Source organism: Homarus americanus, unplaced genomic scaffold (assembly GCF_018991925.1).
Source record: "Homarus americanus isolate GMGI-L3 unplaced genomic scaffold, GMGI_Hamer_2.0 scaffold24523, whole genome shotgun sequence".
NCBI lineage: Eukaryota > Metazoa > Arthropoda > Malacostraca > Decapoda > Nephropidae > Homarus > Homarus americanus.
The window spans coordinates 667,018-687,078 of record NW_024744357.1 but is presented as its reverse complement, the minus strand read 5'-3'; the positions used below and the strand labels follow the sequence as shown (position 1 = coordinate 687,078).

At 38.3% G+C, this 20,061-nt stretch overlaps 1 protein-coding gene across 1 annotated transcript in view; it reads right to left on the bottom strand.

Annotated features, from left to right (window-relative positions):
- LOC121877745 (dynein beta chain, ciliary-like) overlaps positions 1–20,061 on the bottom strand; it is a 178,514-nt gene that overhangs the window by 117,789 nt on the left and 40,664 nt on the right. The window contains 16 exon segments of the mRNA XM_042383602.1: positions 218–337; positions 1,460–1,594; positions 2,792–2,927; positions 4,017–4,195; positions 4,360–4,467; positions 4,664–4,789; positions 6,407–6,548; positions 7,611–7,837; positions 8,321–8,438; positions 8,845–8,951; positions 9,399–9,512; positions 9,999–10,130; positions 10,544–10,719; positions 14,396–14,519; positions 14,799–14,964; positions 16,049–16,215. Of these exon segments, the coding sequence (XP_042239536.1) occupies positions 218–337; positions 1,460–1,594; positions 2,792–2,927; positions 4,017–4,195; positions 4,360–4,467; positions 4,664–4,789; positions 6,407–6,548; positions 7,611–7,837; positions 8,321–8,438; positions 8,845–8,951; positions 9,399–9,512; positions 9,999–10,130; positions 10,544–10,719; positions 14,396–14,519; positions 14,799–14,964; positions 16,049–16,215 (2,277 nt within the window).

Sequence of the window (20,061 nt, the reverse complement as noted above, 5' to 3'; positions counted from 1 at the left end):
TGACTCACCTGTACACTCTCCACCTGGATGACTCACCTGTACACTCTCCACCTGGTTGACTCACCTGGACACTTCACCTGACTGAATCACCTGACTACTTCTCCTGGCTGACTCACCTGAACACTTCTCCTGGCTGACTCACTTGAACACTTCACTAGGCTGACTCACCTGGACACGTCTGGCTAACTCACCTGAACACTTCACCTGACTGACTCACCTGGACGCTTTTCACCTGGACTGCCACCACAGACAACACCTCAACGGATATTCTGTTAAATTCGTCGAAGCAACCCCAGGCGCCTGTCTGAGCCAGACCTTTGTAAATGTTCCCACAGGACTTGTGGGACGAGAAGGAACAACATTACTATTGCACTGTTGTAAGAGTTTACAAACACTTCTTATATATATATATATATATATATATATATATATATATATATATATATATATATATATATATATATATATATATATATATATATATATATATATATATGACTGCGAACTACTTCATATTTTTCCCGCCTCTGCTAACAGTCGTGTAATATTGCAATGTGATTCTGATCTTTTAATGTGTTGTTTCTGCATAATGTACTATTACTGATATGTAATTTGTCTTAGCATGTCTTAGTGTAGGTAAAAATAAGTATATATTAAATGCTACCAGAGTTTATCAGTTAATTCACGTATAATATTTCTGATATACTTCCTACGTGCTTATGTTTGAAATAATGAAGGTATGTATCTTTATATAATTTAGCTAAATATCTTTCTCGTCAGAAACGGTCATCCCAACGATTAAGAATAAACTCATTTAGAAATACATCATTACTCAGGACAAAATCGGACAGGTTTGCAACAGCCTATGAGCTGTAACTCGTGAGGAGGGGCGGGGCCTTTTTTCTCAGCTGAGAAAAAACGCCCTATAGTCTACTACACCACGATGATCTTAAAAACCTACAACACCCTAACTACTAATTAATAGCTCAAGGTGACCAGGCTCAGGTATCATGAATGTGTGTGCACATAATATGACATAAGTAACATACCTATAAATAAATTAAATACAATAATAAGTGCAGCGGATGTAATGTATATGATAATATAGTGAATGTAGTTTTGGTGATAGTGTAGTGGTTGTAATGGAGATGATGGTGTAGTGATTGTAATGTACTGTAGGCGAGCTACTCCACAAAAAGTAATCCAGACAAAGCCGGGTAAGTTTATGTTGTAGCACTCTAGTTGATTTTAAGATAAAGGATTAACTGAGTGACTAGTTTTTGCATATAAAACAAATCCATTAAATGATTAACTGAATGGAAAAAGGTGATCATACAATAGACAAATCTTAAATAAATGTAAAGCTGGTTAACCGAGTATCTTATCAAATGAAAGGAACCTGGTTGAGTCTACAGTAACAGAAGCAGTGCGATGTTACAGATGTGGCTGACCCCATCACCTTGTAGTCCATCTGCTCAGAGCAGTTAAAAACGTAGACCATCATGCCGAGTGCTCGACCCAGGTCCTTAGTGGTCTCCGTCTTGCCAGTACCCGCCGGGCCTGAGGGAGCTCCTCCCATCACCAGATGCAGAGACTGTCAACAAACACGAGACACAGCTTACCTCACTAGTGTGTAAGTGGTGGTGATGATGATGGATATAATTATATTAGGAAAGGGACACAGTAGTAGAAGACGGTTGAAATGTTGAAGACATTAAGAAAGAACATAGATTAGAGAAGGAAAGGGATGAGGAAAAACCCCAAGAAAAAAATAGGAGTATAAGAAGTAATTAATAAAATAAAAATTACTAAGTAAATAAGGAAAAAGAGAAGAACATTATGAAACAAGAAGACAAAAAAAAGAAGGAAGAAAAAAAAAATACTGTATTGATAGAAAACAACAAGAAAAAAATAAAGAGGATGCAGAATAAGAGGCAATATTAATAAGTTCACACACCCCAGGGAGGGGTATATCAGTCAACAGCTGTAGAAGAAACAGGAAAGTGTGATAAAAGTTATAAACACAAGAAGAAATCCCTAAATACAGTACAGGTACTACCAAATAAGAGAATATTAGTGGCTCTCTCAAAAGACCCAATAAGAATAAAGAGATACTATAACAATATCATTAAGGATGAGATTATAATACATGATATGTAAACTGATAAAATAGAAGGTAAGAATAATAATAATCAGGGGGGTTGACAAAGACAGCCAAATATGTTTGAATGGATGGCTGTGGTCACCAACCCTCAGATAAGAGAATGGCACCTTGACTGAGTGATTAAAAACTAATAAGTTATTCAGTGATTTTCACTAAAAATTCTTCAAGAAATCTGGTGGTAAAGTTATCCCTGTATAAGCTGTCAGTGAAGTAGCCGCGTTATGTGCCGTGCTTGGCTGGGTTCCTTGAATGCTTGTACTCCTCCATAACTGTAGACTCAGGAACATTGATAACAGGTTAAAAAATGTCATCAAAATTACACTGAGGATCTGCCTAAAAAAAAAAAAAATACTTTACTAAGTAGAATCACTTAGCACCAATGATGTAATGGTGTCCACACGATCAAATGAGTGTCTGAGCAAATTGGGTCCGATGATTTTCTAAATGATCAGTACACATATGCCGCAAAATAACCACTAACATGAACTACACTCCACATTATTGTCATGATTTATCTATTTTTTTCTGAATATGCATATAATAACAATACTTACTGTACTTCAGATAAATCAGGAAATGTCACTAAACAGCAATATATGGCACAAATACTTCTTTGAGCGTTTGTACCTGTGTGAGGGTGATATAACAGCGGTCAGTCAGTGGCGTTATCACCAGGCGGGTGGTGTTGCCCAGGTACTCGTGATCATACTTCATACGAGCGTCGCAGATGTCCACGAAACAGTCACCTTGCTGCTCATCCCACCTGTAGACAAGAGAAAATTTACTCATTAAAAAGTAAACATGTAGGACTTTTATTTAATTGTAATTGCTAACAACATATAACCTGATAATCAATCCCACATTATGAGATAGAAACTATGGTTTGATTTTCAATGTGATACTGATATTATCAAGTCTTTCTAACTAAGTGTCTACAGCAGATTTTGTTATCTAACCTTTAGAGGGCATAGGGTTTCTCTGGCTGAATAAAATCGTCTGGTGTTGGCCAGAATAAAATACTGTACCTAATTGTGGAACTGCCCTGTAAAGGATTAATACAGAAGCGTAACAAATATAATAAATATAATAAATAACAGTTCTTCTAAGGCAAGAAACAGACAGGAAGATGATAGAGGACATATGTTAGGGTATAATAAAGGGGTACAGTTTCAGTAGATGCCAACCACGTAACTTTATATTCATGTCTACACAAGGAGACATAATATATCAAAAAGAGAATACTGTACTTTATTCTATAGTATTTTGTTGCAAATTTAAAATCTCAGTTTTTATTGACATTTTTATTTCACTTAAGAAAGTACAATTTGGATTACACAAAGTGTGCATGGCTTTGAGGTAGAGGGAATTGTTGGGTAAAAACAAACAAGAAACTGACCAAAGCAAATCTAATGAAACCTGGCCTAACCTTACCTTTGTCTTGCCGATTTCGTGTCTTTTCGTGAAGTGTGAACTTTAAACTCTCCAAATTAATTTTTCTTAAGATAAATTGATAAGTCAATATAACTAAAAAAAAGTGTAATGATAATGCTAAAGAGTAAAGTATTTAAATGTTTTTGTCTATTTCCCTATGTAAAAATGAATATAGAGTTCTGTGGTTGGCATCTACCAAATCTTAACTGTTACAGGTAATAGAAATGAGAATTTGAGGGCTTCAAATAAGAGGGGTAGGATGTTAGACAAAATGTAAGAATAGAGGGACCAAATTAATGAATAAAACAAAGAGAGGATAGGAAAAGAGGAGTAATGGAGAATACAATACTTTACTGAAACAAAAGAAGAGTTCATGATGAAGGATACATTACACCAGTCCATGCAGAGGAGCAGAACCCACCTGTGTCTGAGTTGTGATTGCCAGGCAAACTCTGCCGCACTCTCCACGCGGCCGCTGATGAGGCGTGCCACCACATCTCGTGCATGAACGTCGATGGTACAGATGGTCATGATCTTCTGACGCTGCTGCCTCGTCAACTCCCCTAGCAAGAGGGAGATGAGGGCGTTCAGCTGTTGGACCTGTTGGACAACGTGAACAAAAAGATTTTCTCTGATCAAAATACTTGTTCTTCAACATACACGAGTCATTGTGTCTAACTTTTAAATAGTACATAAAAAGTAGGGTGTATTCATCAGTATATTTTTAATGTAAACATCCATCAGTTATGTGTAGATTTATGTACCTGTTTCCTATAGTAGTCTCTGAGGGCGTTCTCATATCCCTCCTCGAGGCGGGAGAAAGCAGCAGTTGCCTCCACAGTCCAGTATATTTGCGTTCCTGTAAGCGCCACCTACGACGGCCCGACACAACATTAGGTAGTCACCATTTATCATCAATTTACATACAAATGAAAAACTAAAATAAATTGGATGTTGAGATATGAAATAAAGCAATATTAAGTCTATAAGAATAATTAGTTTTAGTAGTTTGGTATCACACGAGGAATAAGTAGGAACAGACCCGTCCACAGCCACTGTCACACCCACCTGGGCAGGGTAGTCCCCCACCCATTGGTCCCGGGGACGGTCTTCATAGGCCACCACAGCATCGGTCATTCTGGCCTGCACCGTGGCCCTCATCACCTCCAGCACACTCATCAACCACTTCTCCACCTGATTAACAAGAATTGTAGACCAATTATATACCTTACCCAGGAAAATTAGGTAGTATACCTCATATACTATACAGTACAGTTTATCTACCCTTCATTACTAGCGTAAGCCGCATAATCTTAATGTTTCATATTCTGCCTAGTTTGTTTCGTATAACGTTGCATTTTTAGGAACATAACCCCGACATTAAGCGAGAATTAATTGTATACTGTATATAGAAATCTTAATGAGAGAAGCTATAAGTGATAATGAAGAACTAAAAGTTACTGGTAGAGTAATATCAAATATTCGCTATGCAGATGATACTGCTCCTACCACAGATAACGAAGAGGCATTACAAAACCTTGTTAACAACTTAGTGGAAAAAGGTGAAAAATATGGTTTAGGAGTTAATGCTGTAAAGACAGAAGTAATGGTTGTTTCCAAATTAGAAATAATCCTAAAATAAAAATTATGGTGGGCAACAGAGAACTTAAACAAGTAGAATTTTTTTTTTCATATGAGGGGAAACATTAGTTATGATAGCAGATGTACGGAAGATATCAAAACAAGAAGAGGTCAAGCAAAACCAACATTTAATAATCGAAAAAACCTAATAAGGGACATTTACTTTAATATGAGAAGAAGGCTACAGAAAGGCTTTATATGACAAGGAATGATGTATGGGTCAGAAGCGTGGACACTTTCAGCAGACACCAGAAATGTGGTTGTATAGGCAAATGCTAAGAATAAGCTACACTGACAGGCAAACAAATAAACAAGTACTAAGATTAGAAAAAACTTCAAGAGGTATACTTGAATTGTACAAAAAATTACAATTAGACACTTTGGTCATATAATTAGGGATATGAGAATAACAGAAATATTAATGGGAAAAATTTAGGGTAGGAGGGCCTTGGAAAGGCAGAGACTGGGATATGTGAATGAAATAAGAAACTGGGTCTCCAGAGAGATACAGGACTTTGGAGGATTGGTAAAAGTAGCCCAAGAATGTTTAGAGTGGAGGACTGTGGTCGCCAACCCTCAGATATGAAGACAGTACTCCGATTGATTGAGTGGTTCTTATAAAACTTTTCACTTCAGTCAGCTGTATCTGTAAGGAGTAGCATACTGGAGCAGTGTGTCATATCAGCAGCCTTAATCCTTTTCAGGACACCCCCTTAACAACTGACATTTTGGTGTCCAACTGAATTTAAATCCAGGGTTTAGAAGGGTCTTAGGATTATAAAAGGTTTTAGGGGTCTAGTGTTTCAAGGTTCTTGTTGCTTTAGGGGTCTATTGGGTTTTAGGAGTCTATGGATTGTTTTGGTCTTCGGGATTTAGTGGGGGTTTTAAATTTTGGGGGAATCTTCGGAGGTTATAGGGTCTAATAGGTTTTAAAGGTCTACGGGGTTTTAGGAAGCTTCAGGGATTTAATGGCTTCGGAGGTATAAGGGTCTTGGGAGTTTAAGAATTTTTATGGATCTTAGGCATCTTACGAGTCAGCGGGGCTTAAAGGTTCTGAATGAGTTTATGAAATCTGAGGGGGTCTTAGGTGTCTAGGAGGTTTTAAGTGTCTAAGTGGGTTTTAGGAGTATATAGGGTTTTAGGGAGTGGATGAAAAGCAGTAGTACTCACGGGGCCGACACACTTGGTGACGGAGCAGAACTCCACATACTCGCCGTCCTTTGCTGTCATACCCACTGCAGTGCTGGCATCAGTAGAGTCGCCCTCGGAGAACTTGAGACAAGCGATACTGTCGAACAGTTTCGTGAGGTGTCTGGAAATGTGTGAGGAGACACATTCTGGTTATTTTATCGTTCAGTAATATACAATTGCCTCGTTATTTTCTTTAAATAAAGACTCAAACAGCTGCTATGTTGTGTCTAATTATAGGGACCCCCAAATTCGCAGGGGTTAGGTTCTCAAAATGGCCGCGAACCGCCAAATCTGCGAATAAAATTTGCGGACCCAAGGGGGGGGGTGTTACGTTTTTACTTGTGTACACAGAAATGTATTCCCTTTATGTGTTTGCCCTTAAGAGCAATAGAGAATGGACTTGAGGGTAGACCGTCACATTTTAAATAAATTTGTTTCTGATTATTTGTGAGAGTATTTTCCCATTATTATTTATTTGTATGTGTTTTGTGTGTGTGTGTGTGTGTGTCTACACACACATACACATATTTACAATACTGGTACAGGAAATTACTGTCTCTAGAACGAATGACTCTCTGTCCCAGCTGCGAAAATGCTACCCACAGACATTCTTGGGTACATCCAGGGTGTCATCCTCGAGGAACCAAGAACCGCAAAGTAAAAATCCGCAAACTTGGGGGGCCCTGTACAAAAAAAAAAAAAAACCACATATGTATAAATATAATCTTTTACTGGCCACAAAATGTCAACATTCAAAAACTGAGAACAATTAAAGACAAACCTAAAATCAATTAAAGAACTTAAACACTTAACCAACTTAATAGTACTAGGATACACACACATACACACACAAAAAATTGCTCTTCCTTGGATATATTCTACGTTTTCTTTGTAATAGGTGTATGTACTAACAGACAGGTAGGTTTAAATCAATATTTACCCTAACATATTCAGAGCAGGAAATAAACACTATTGGTCATGTTGATACAGGGTAGAATTTCCCATGATGGTCACACGGTTGCTGGGCTGACCACAGCAGGCAAGATACAACTCAGAGGAGATAATCATCTAACCTGCACATATTTACTTAATTATTATACAGACTGATTTACTGAAGTCTATGAAGAAAATAATAATGCTCCATAAACACTAAGCATCATATATCTGTCAGGAGGGACTTCACCTGGTGACCTTAACAGGCTGGTTGCCATTGGAGAGGATGTCAAGGAGGTCAGCTGTAGAGACAAAGTAGAACCTTGGGAAAGCAAGTCTCTTGGTCTCCAGATACTCGGCGAGGGTCTTCTCACAGAGGGTCAGCTCAGCCTGCAAAGCCTCCAATCCGGAGAAGAGGCCCTGCCGGTTGGTGGCGAGCAGGACATGGGGATTGGCTACCATCTCCGCTACCAGCTCCTACATCCAGACGATAAACATATACATTACTGACATTACCTTCTCTTTTTTTTTATAGACTTTATGTCTAATGACAACTTATAGGAAACTGTTATCATTTAAGTATGTTGATTGGGAAACTTGCTTACTACCAGAAGTGATCACATATTTTATCCAAAACCTTAGACAACAGTCAATGAAAAACATTTAGAATTCAGGCAAGGCTTTCAGTCATGAACTTCCAAGCAATTTCACTTTGAGGATTTGTGCCCCATTGTTTTCGGAATGTTTAATTAAAGAGATGTTCATTTAGCTTCTTTCGTGGGTTCCTCTTAAAGGCTTCTTCCAAAGCTGCCACGGATTCTTCGATAAGTCAAAGTCTCCCGGTCGTGGATTTTCATTTCAATCATGAAATGGCGCCAGTAAAGAAGATTAAGTCAGCAGAATTGAAGCCTCGAGCACTTCTCATTACAAGAAAGATGTTGAAGAATAACTTATTCTCACCTTAAAATCGATGTCAATCTGATCGAATCGGGCCGAGTCCTCAGGCAACTGACGGCGGATGTCATCCGACCCAATAAATATCGACTCCAAGTAGCTCCAAGTGCGCTGAACCTCAAACCTAACAAATAAAGCCATTCTGTAGCAGTCAGTACTATGTCACTACATTTATGACGGACAGTCTATTAATGAGGTACAAAGAAGAAAGAATTATCAGTCGTCCATGACATGTACACAAACTCCTAGACTCATAATTTAACCTTGCCACAGATTTACTTCGCTTTATGGCTAACATTCCTTTTCTACATGAAAGAACAGTCTTCCATAACGCATAGCAGAAACATGTTTAGGCAAAACAGATAATCTTCTTGTCTAGATATCTGTAAGACATACAAGATATTACAACAATCTTGTGGTTTATAGTTTAGTTTTATTACAAGAAGTAATAGCATAATCCTGTTCAAAGACATCATATCTGTGAATGGGAAATATGTAATAAAACTGGTGGTGTCAGCTTGGAGACTCACCAGAGCGTGATGACCTGGTCAGCGATGGATAGTTTGTTCTGCCACATAGACACTTCTTCCAGGAAATGCTCGATGTATTTGGACGTCATTAAGTTTTGTAGTTGAACCTGATGATTGAAATATTATTTTTGTCATAAAATGAGATTCACCATAAAGGTATAATCACCGGATTATTATAAAAATATAGAAGGCCTCTTAAGATGTCAAAACCAAATAGCTAATTTCAATTTCTCTGTTACATTTTAAAATACCAAGAACTAATTTAATTAACAAGGGTGTAAAGCATTAAAAAGGTGAAATCGAGGCCATGCTTAATGAGAATGTTTTAGAAATTGCTTTTGAATATTTGTGGAACGAAAATTCTCTGTAAAGGCACTTGTCTTTTGTTTGGCCTTTAATTAAGAATAATCTATGTTTAAATTCAGGAACTCAACTCCAGTTATTTCACCAGTCTCTTGCTCGGTCTTCCATGAGGACAAGTTTCTCTCCTGGCTACATAACAAGGTCAGACCTGGCCTCACCTGGCTACATAACAGGGTCAATCCTGGCCTCACCTGGTTCTCCTCCAATGTCTCGATCATCTCCTCCGAGGTGCGAATGAGCGCCACGCCAGTACGAGGATGCTTGTCGATCATGAACTCCATGGTAGCCCAGGTGACATCCAGCTCCTGGAGCACAAAAGAGCTTGAAGACGAATTTTGAAACTCAAGTAAAGTTATCAAGATATTTTGCCGACAATAACGTATTATAAAGAAAGCTGAGTAGCTGAAGGTTATTCAGTAAAGAAAAACATGAACTGCCATGAGCAAACATAAGGATTTTTGCCTATAGGAACATTTAGATGGTATTGTATATTTGCTTATTATTATTAGTTATAATTTGACATACAGGCCTGTCTTGATGTAAACACTACCCAGTCAAAAAATGTAAAAAAAAAAAAAAAAAAACTTCAAAATATACCATTATCTTAACATATCCAGAAGTAGCAGAAAAATGGTAAATAAGGTAATGCAGCACATCACCCAAACTGAACAGCAACTCAAAATATGCATTTTTGAGTCGACTGTAGTTTAACCACTCGAACAAAAAATAATTTATAATAACATCAATTTTACTAAACTACTGTTGTTGTTAATTTTCGATCAGTCCCTCACCTTGATGATCTTCTCCATGGACATCTCCTTAACCGCCTTATCGACGATGTTTTTAACCTCGTCCTCGTAGGTATGGAGGTTCAGTTGGAGCAGATCAGCGAGAGTCGTCTCGGGATTATCCACGAAATTCGCCTGCAGAAAAACAATCGGCGTTTGGCCTGCGTAAATCTTTGAAAGGCTTAATTTAAATATAAGATACAAAAGGCACCTATGGAAATAAAAGCCTCACATGGCAGTCTTGTTTACCTTGCTTGAATCTACAATTTAACACTGGTTGTTTATCTATGCTGTTTATGCACATTCTGAACTGATGTGCACTCTGACAATTGTACTGAATAAACATATATAAAAAACTACAAGGTAAATATAAATTTTGTTTATTTTTATGTAATAGTTTTACATTCAGCTAAGTTAGTCACTCTCTTTCTCTATTTTTCTTTCTCTCTTTTCTTCCCATTATTCACTATCTACAATCCCTTCTACCCTTCTTGTCTCCCGTTAGCCTTTTCAATGTCTCTTTCCTTCTGTCTCTCTCCCTCCCTCACCACAAAGTTCTTGGTGGAAGATTCGGTCTTGGTGGCCACGAGAAGCTGGCCCCAGTGCCTTTCCCTCAAGGATGGGTTCTGCAACTCAGCCACTGCCCTCAGGGAAGTCAACATGTTCTTCACCGTTGAGTCCAGGTTGATGTAAGCATCCCACGACCTCATTTCTTTGTCCAGCGCTGCAAAGAAAAGAAAAAAATAAAGGTGTGAAATTAATAAACATATTTTTTACGATTGCTGTAGTTTACTTCACTATGATACATATAATTATTATTATTGCACTTGTGGTGCATTTTGACAAGTGGTTTTAACTTTTTTGCAGTCTATTCAGGTTGATGATTTTTTTTTGAAAAGGTAACAGTATGTTAAAAGGTCGTGTACGAAAGAATTCTAAGAGAACAAGATACACTTAGTGTATCTTGATACTTCTGTCATGATCATAACCTAACTTTAATTTTACTTATGTTGCTAGCATTCATTTGAAAAGAATGTTAAAAGTTAAATATTTTGGGTGGATGTGGAACTTGATTTGAAATCATAAATAAATGGTTGTACCTTGTGTTCGATGATGGTCAGCCCTAGCGCCACCTAGGCATGAATTTGTTTAATGTGTAGAAGCAGTTGCCAACACAACAACCACACACTGAGTTAATGAGTTGCATGACCCAGTGTCAAGGAATAATGCAAGAAGACCGGACAACTCACCAACTGCACTGGCTTACCTTTCGCCCGGAACACTATCTAAAAATCGATTAACATCCAGGTCCCCAATTAATGCTGAGTAGACAGAGGCAAATGGAGCATACATACACATACTGTTTACTGTATATATGCATTTTCTTTAATTCCAGAGATCGTATAAGAATTTGTCCCAAACACAATAATTGAGAGACAAACAAAATAAAAGTCACTCTATTTCCTCACTGTGCTAAGAAGTATAAATACCATATATATAAAATCCTCGTGGAACATAGTATTTCAGCTATTACAACACAAATTCGCGGAGCCGCCTTTGTGTGTATTTACAACTGAATCGCCAGGCAAGAAGATGACGGTGGTAATGCGGATGATGGGGGGGTGAAGGAGGGGGTTTTGAGAATTGCAATTAAATGCCAGGTAGCGACGTGTCATCCTAATATTACTTATTAAGTGATTATTAGATGTTTTAATTGCCTGTATGTTGGCCTGGCGAGTTATTGCTAGGCATTAACATACCTAGGTATAAGCTAGGCGTCGCATTCTGAGGTTTGAGCAAAAATACAATTCCATATCCGCATTATAACTATTTTATAATACATACTGGAGCATACTATACTACACACGAATATATCTTTATAATATTATACTGTACCAATACAGTAATATCTCCTTTAGCCTAAATCCCTCTTAGTCGGAATTCTCCAATAGCCGGAATTAAAATTTGTTCGGAATTTTTCAAGAAAATTTCTCTCAATTTCAGTTTTGGGAACGATTTTCTGAGTTTGAAACTCAGGCGCATTTTCTGAAAATCCTGACAGAAATTCCTGAAACTCACAAGATAATTTTTTTTTTCTAGGTCTGGGAGCAAATTCCGAGGTTGAAAATCAGGTGCATTTTCTGAAAATTCTGAGAGAAATTTCTGAAACTCTCGATAATTTTTTTCTTCCAGATTTGGGAGCAAATTCCGATGATGAAATAATGTGAAATTTTTTAAATTTCTGGAAACTTTCTCCAATTTTTTTTCCTGGTCTGGGAGGAAATTCCTAGGATGAGATAATGTGTAATTTACGGAAAATTCCGGGATGGGCGATTTTTCTGGGTTTGAGAGATTCGTCTTGTTACCTTTCCTGAAAGTGCTCTGCACCAACTGTTCCGGATAATGGGGATATCACTATTATAAACTATAGTTAAAAACAATCTTACCTCTCAATGTGATGGTAGATGCTCAAATATTTATCATATCCACAGAAGGGAATTTATTACGCAGTTCACACACGTGATGCTTACAAGTTTTGAACAAGTGAAATATCTTAAAATAAACTATACTGTAAGGAACATTTTATAAATTCTCATACAGACACTTATAAAACACTTCACAACAATTTCCATCACTTCTACAGATAGCTGAGACATTCATCATCTCCACAAAAAAAGGGCAGTGAATCCTCTAAGATCCAGACTAAAAGGGGGGACTACCTGTATGAAAAAGTCGATTGTCTGGATCTTCTGGTTGAATGTACAAAATGTATAAAAGAAACACCAAAACTACAGTACTGTACTTTCACTTTCTCCATGCAGTGGATAGATGAGTTAGTGTTGCCGTGATCCTATAATGGGGACTGAGAACAACTTACTATTCTGAGTCAGAGGAGCAGGGATGCCCCTCAGTTTGGCTTGGTTTAGAGGCCGGAGGGATGGGAGTAACGGGTTTGAAGAAGGAGACCAGCTTAAGTTGCTTCCCTGCATTGTTCTGCTCCCTATAAGAAGTCCTCTAAGAGTCCAAACGTGTATATAATCGTGGTGTATTTGAGGAATGGATGTGCCGTCAATGTAAGTTAAGATGGTGCCGAGAGACTCTCATACAGCAGACAACTTTGGCATCTTTACAGGTGACTTCTCCATCACTGCTCTCCGTGTCGTCGTCCTCTTTGTCAACAGCGCGAAAGCATCTGGTAACCTGGATCACCCTCATTCTCCTACAACCACTTCTCCATGGTTATGTTATTCTCTCCACCACCGTGAAACACACGATGAAAATCCACTACCACAAATCCCTCAAAGTGGAGTTCAGGCTCAGTATCAAGCTGAAGTTTCTTCCAGCTGTTAGCTTAGGTGGATATCTTGACATCCTTCCACGAAGCAGCAAAACTGAATATGGCCGATTTCAAATTGTATTTCTTGATGTTGGTTAATGTACATTGTCCTCTAGTGTCACTCACATCATCATCTTCGTCCTCCAGCACTACCAGCACTTCATCCAGGTACCTCCTCCGGTATAGCCTCTTGCATGACAAAATAACTCCCTGGTCCATAGGAAGAATAATAGACGTATTGTTGGGCAGCAGAAATAGGGCACGGATTTACCATCACTGCTGACCAGTGAATGAAATAATATTCCCACAAACAACAATTGACAACTCTGTTTACGTTTCCCGCCTCTCTGGGCACCTGTGTCCCGCATGACCAGTCAACCAATGCCCAATGGCCAAAAATGATCTTTGCTTTGTTTTGGGAATGCTTCTTAGGGAGGCTTCTTAGCCCAGAACCCCCAAATTTTGTACGAATCTTCCAAAATCCGGATTTACCGGATCTGGATCTTTGAGGGTTCACTGTATTATTAATTTTAAGCAAATGGCAGTTACAAATTTGATTACTGTACCAAAAAAAAAAATAATAAATTAGCTCTTTATAAACACTTATAAACACTTTACAGGGCTAAGTGCATGGGGTGATGTACAAGATATATTTTTTTAAATGGCTCACTCAATCCACCCTTTACCTTGACTGTTTGGATAACACTAAGATTTTATGGCAATGCTCTATGGAGAGTTGCCATGTAGCTAATTAGTGATGAATTACCATGAGAGAGGAAGCCTACAGGAATGATGCGCCAAAATCAAGTGTCAATCGGAATTACTCAATTTCTCATAAAAAAATCTCTTGAATGACGCGTTGGGGTATCAAGTACCAATCGGATGAGAATATCATTGATGCCTGTATGTGTCACGGTGCACGAGTGTAACTGTAGTGTAGAGAATGTTGTAGTTGATGTAGAGTAGGTAGTGTAAAGAAAGTGATGTAGACAATAGCTGCCCCTCAGAAGTAAACCTGAGCAACACTGGGTAAACCAATTAGTACTTGTAACTATATAACTACCTCTGATATCCTTGGCAAACTTCTTGCACTCAATGTCCATATTCTCAACGTCCACTTCCCTCCAGGGGGTCGTCTTCCAGTGGTTCACACAGGCACGCACCAGACAGATGTGGTCCCACAGTTGCTGTCATGGGAACACAGGAAGATGAAACCACTACAAGTGTTGCCTGTGTATTTATCCAGTTCATTGACTTCAAAACCCACATTGCATTCATTAAAAGTTATTGCAATTGCCTCTAATTATTAATTTTTAACAGTCGTTTTTATATGACATTAAACACTTCACAAAACTTAGTTTCTATTATGACAAAATAATGAATCAGTCCATTGATTTCAGAATTAACTGCACCTGACAACATATAATGGAATCATTTTAGTGATTTAGAATACACTTTTCCTTTACCTTAAGCATCCGTAGTTCCTTCCTGCACGCTTTGATGAATTTAAACTCTGGAATCACCACTTCAAACAGCGCTGCCGATTCCTGCAGCTGACGCATCTCCTCCTCCAGGCGCTGCACCCGGGAATTCACTCGCTCCAATCGCCAGTATGTCAGCTCACAGTCAAAGCTGGAAAGGAATAGAGAAATTTTTAGGGCAAGATATTGAGTTTTCACTTTCTCAAATACCTCATTATGACGAGAAGATTAAGGAACTGTAGACAGAACATATTTATCATAGGAAAATTAAATAATGGAAAAAGTTGTAAATACAGTAAACCCCATTTAATGTGACCCTAAAAAGCATATTCTCTTTATAGCACGCCTTATAAAATATCACTATATTTCGTACTGCACATCAAAATTCTTGTAAGAAGAGGTCACTGACTGCTAGGCAATTCTTCCATTAACCTCTTAGAAGTGCTAGAGTGGTGGGACCACGGCTGAGAGCAGCATCATTTACTCATTGTTCTCGCTTCAACAGGATTGCGTCACAGCACTCTGTGTTATATATAATTCGTGGGCTATGTTTGTGCTTTTTATGTGCCAGTACTGTAGAATATTACAGAGACTACAGCATCTTACGCAGATTTCTGATGAAGCTGCAGCAAGCAAGTATATAAAGAAAGGTTTCAACTTGTTAGATGCACTTTAAATGATCCACTCCTTGCTAGTGAGGAAGTGGCACCTTCCCTGGGGCACACAAATGAATCCACCACAAACAAAACCAAGAAAAAGAAAGGGAATTTAAGATCTTTATATATCCCTCTATTTCTTTACTAACTCGCCGTGCCAAACACTCGAGAAACCTTGCTTGCACGCTTTAGATGTTACTGGTTTCCCAGTAAACACTACCATCTGCAACTACTGTATCACCTAAGTAAAAAATAGATACCAGGCAAATCTACTTGTTTATTCTATTAAAAACAGAATATTAATATTTAGGAGAGAAACAAGGGTTTAAATGTCGTCAGGAATATATGGTAAAGTATTCACACATCACAACCTCCAACAACACATCATGCATATTGTTTTTCTGATCATAAATGAGGTTCAATTGTATCTTTTTTAGAATTATCTCTCTATCATAACTGTTTATAAAGTATATTTCTTTTGCTAAAACTTTTGTTATAAAACTTTCGTCAGTTTCACTGTACAATGAGTTTGAAGTGATTAATAATATATGAACAAAAACACTGGATGGCAACACCTACTTGAAGAAGGAATATGTCTTAAACTTGTCGCGGTAAATAGCCTGGCGAGTCTCAAACTTCATGCACTTCTTCCTGATGCCGTTGACCTCGTTGGCCTTGAGGGGGGCGACATGCTGGCGGACCAGGTCACACTGCTTCTTCAGTGACTCCCACTGTTCTGGCAGCTCCTACAGCAATAATGACAAGCATATCATATGTCAATAAATGGTGTGCCATTTTGATATCTGAGGGGTTGCAACCACAACCCTCAAGTCCAAACATTCTCTGATTGTGTTTACCAATCTTTGATCATGTAGCTCTGGGGACCACAGCATTTAATCTGATTAGCTCATCCCAGTCCCAGTCTTCCCCTGGCTCTCCTCCCTTAAATTATATCTATCATATTGACATGAAACATTAAAAATACAGATTAATACAGTAATAACATAACTCACTTTGAGACATAAAATATTTTACTCATGTCTCCGCCACCACCCCCCCCCCCTCACCCCAAAAAATCATCATATAAACTAAGTGAAGTAAGTGAAGTAAGAATGAATATGGAGGATGTGTGCCAATAACTTGATGTACAGGGTGACTACAAATGACCTCCCTGATTTATTATATAGACATTAACAATGGTAGAGCAAAAGGTAACAAACTATTACAAAGCAATGTCTAAATTTTTTTTTTTGCGTCACCATATTTTCATAATGCAGTGAACACTTATCTGAATAAACAAATACCTAACAATTGGATAGGGTGCGGGGGCCCATTAATTGGCCAACTCATTCACCTGACCTCACTCCCCTTGACGTTTTCCTTTGGGGCTATGTTAAATGTGAAGTGTTTGTTCCACCAATGCCAACATCTCTGGACCAGTTGAAGAATAGGATCCAAAATGCTATTCTTAAAGTTAACATTTATATGCTAGAAAATTTATCGAGAAAAACAGAATATCGTTTTGATGTTTGCAGGGCCATATATTGAAAAAAAAATAGACATTGCTTTGTAACTTGTGCATGTTACTTTTTGCTCTACCATTTTTAGTTTCATAATAATTAATATTTGAAATCAGGAAGATAATTTTTAGTCACCTTGTATTATTTCATGACTTTTCCGTGATGTTTACGAGTCTTTTTTTTTTCCTCTGACAAAATGCTTTCCAATAATTTTAGAATAGAGGTTTATGCTTACAAATGTGTGGTTGAACTGCAGATCCCGTGGTGAAATGCAAAGTAAAAATACGAGGCCCGACTCCTATACAGTTAAAAAAATTACCATGCCTGCACTATCAAACTCTGGAGAATTACGTATGATTGCTATTTAGAATTTATAAAGGGAGTAGTCTATACAGTATTTCAATGGCATATCCTGGTATAAGCAGATAACAAAGGGACTGTAAGATTTAAACCATGTTGCTCACCGTTATAGACGGCCAATGTTGTTGTATACCATCTCAATAATACATGTTATTATTCAAGTGTTCTTTTACACCACCATAAGATGATTTGTCCAAAACATTGTCCCAGCTGAATTGTACCTGCATATTAGCACATGTGACAATATACAGTCAGGTTTTGATAGTCTAAAATCCTACTCGGAAATATAATAATATACTTGTACAGTATACAGTACATGTTCTTAGCTTGAAGATGGATCATCGAGGAGTCTCTGGCCCAAGGGGCAGGTGTTGAATTTATGCCATGATGACTTCTATACCCTGTAGTTGTTTGGACGTTCATGCTTCTATCGCATCTTGATATACACAATTAATTTAAATTTAAATGGATTTATTCTCAGTTGATAGAAATTACTAAAACGTCTAATGGTTAGGAAGTCGACTAACAGGTCTTATCTCCATCAGTGCTGTTGCTGGTCATTTCTCTATGAGAGTTAAGAACATAAGAACATAAGAATGGAGGAAACTGCAGCGGGCCTATTGGCCCATACTGGGCAGTCCGTTTACACCCAACCCCTATTGCTCATATGAGCATCCAACCTATGTTTGAAGCAATTCAGCGTATTCGAGTTAATGATGATATTTGGTAACTTGTTCCATTCATCCACTACTCTGTTTCCAAACCAGTGTTTACCTATTTCACGCCTAAATCTAAATTTGTCCAATTTAAAACCATTGTTACGAGTTCGCTCCTGGTTGGATAATTTGAGTACCTTTGTAATGTCCCCTTTGTTTAGCCCTGCCTTCCACTTATACACCTCTATCAGGTCGCCCCTCGCTCTACGTCTCTCAAGGGAGTGCAGATTAAGATGCTTTAACCTGTCTCTATACTCAAGGTTCCTAATGCCCGGGATTAGTCTTGTCATTCTCCTCTGAATTCTTTCCAAGGATTCTATATCCATTCTGTAATACGGTGACCAGAACTGAACTGCGTAATCCAGGTGTGGTCTCACAAGAGCAAGATACAGTTTTAGGATGACCTCGCTAGTCTTGTAACTAACACTCCTTTGTATGAACCCAAGTACTTTATTAGCCTTGTTACGAGCAAAAACACATTGTTTACTTGGCTTAAGGTTCCTACTTGTCATTACTCCTAAATCTCTCTCGCAGTCGGATTTCTCTATGGCATCGTTGTTCATCTGGTATCTGGTTTCCCTGTTTACATTTCCTATACTGAGTACTTTACATTTGTCGATGTTGAATTTCATCTGCCATTTTTCAGACCATTCGAAAAATTTGTTTAGATCCTCCTGTAGTTTTGCCGAGTCCTCGTCAGATTTGATAACACGTCCTATTTTAGTATCATCAGCAAATTTACTTATGTTGCTGTCTATGCCGATATCTATGTCGTTTATGTATATAATAAACAATAATGGTCCAAGTACTGAGCCTTGGGGAACTCCACTTGTGACGTTGCTCCAATGGGACTTAGTGCCGTTAATGCTCACTCGCTGTTTTCTGTCCTGTAACCACGCCCTAATCCATTTAAGGATGCCACCTTTGATGCCATGAGCTTCTACCTTTCTAATTAGTCTTTCGTGGGGGACTCTGTCGAAGGCTTTGCTAAAGTCGAGATATACCACATCATAATTGTGCCCCTCGTCCACTGATTCAAAAACTGATGAAAAGAATGTTAATAGATTAGTTAGGCAAGAACGTCCGCTTGTGAAGCCATGCTGGGAATCATTGATCAATCGGTGCTTCTCCAGGTGATTTCGAATAGAGTTTGAAATGATTGCTTCCAGTAATTTGCCTACTATTGATGTTAGACTGATTGGGCGGTAGTTAGAAGATAGTGATCTATCCCCCTTCTTGAAAATCGGTATTACATTCGCTATCCTCCAGGATTCTGGTACTACACCTGTTTTTAAGGACATGTTAAACAACTTTGCTAAGGGCATACTAAGCTCTTCCTTACATTCCTTTAATACTCTGGCAAATATCTCATCGGGACCAGGTGACTTATTAGGCTTTAGTTTGTCTATTTGCTTACTAACATCGTTACTAGTCACTACTATCTCACTTAATTTGTTTTCTTCACTATCTCTGAATAGAGTCGGTGCCTCGGGTATCATGTTTAGATTTTCGGTGGTGAAAACTGTTGAAAAATATTTATTCAAATTATTGCTCATTTCTCCGTCGTTATCAGTGAGCTCGCCGGAGTCTGACCGTATTGGTCCAATCTTTTCTCGTGTTTTAGTTTGATACATTTGGTAGAATCCTTTGGGGTTTGTCTTCGCCTCCCTTGCTATCCTTACCTCATTATTCCTCTTTGCTTTCCTTATCTCGGTTTTAACCCTACTCGCCAATACCCTATAATAGTCCCGGAGGTGAGTTTTCGCCACGATTTATCCTTCTACCTATAGCCTTCCTTTGGTGATGTTCTTTAAATAATTATTTATCCATTTAGGGTCGTTGTTGTCTGATCTGAGTTTTTTGTATGGTATGTTCTGCCTTTGTGCATTAAGTAACTCACTATTTAAATTGTCGTGGAACTCGGCAATCTCAGATCTCGTTATCAGGTCCGTGTCATCTGTCAGGTTCACGGCCAAGCGCGACACCCCCTCTCTCA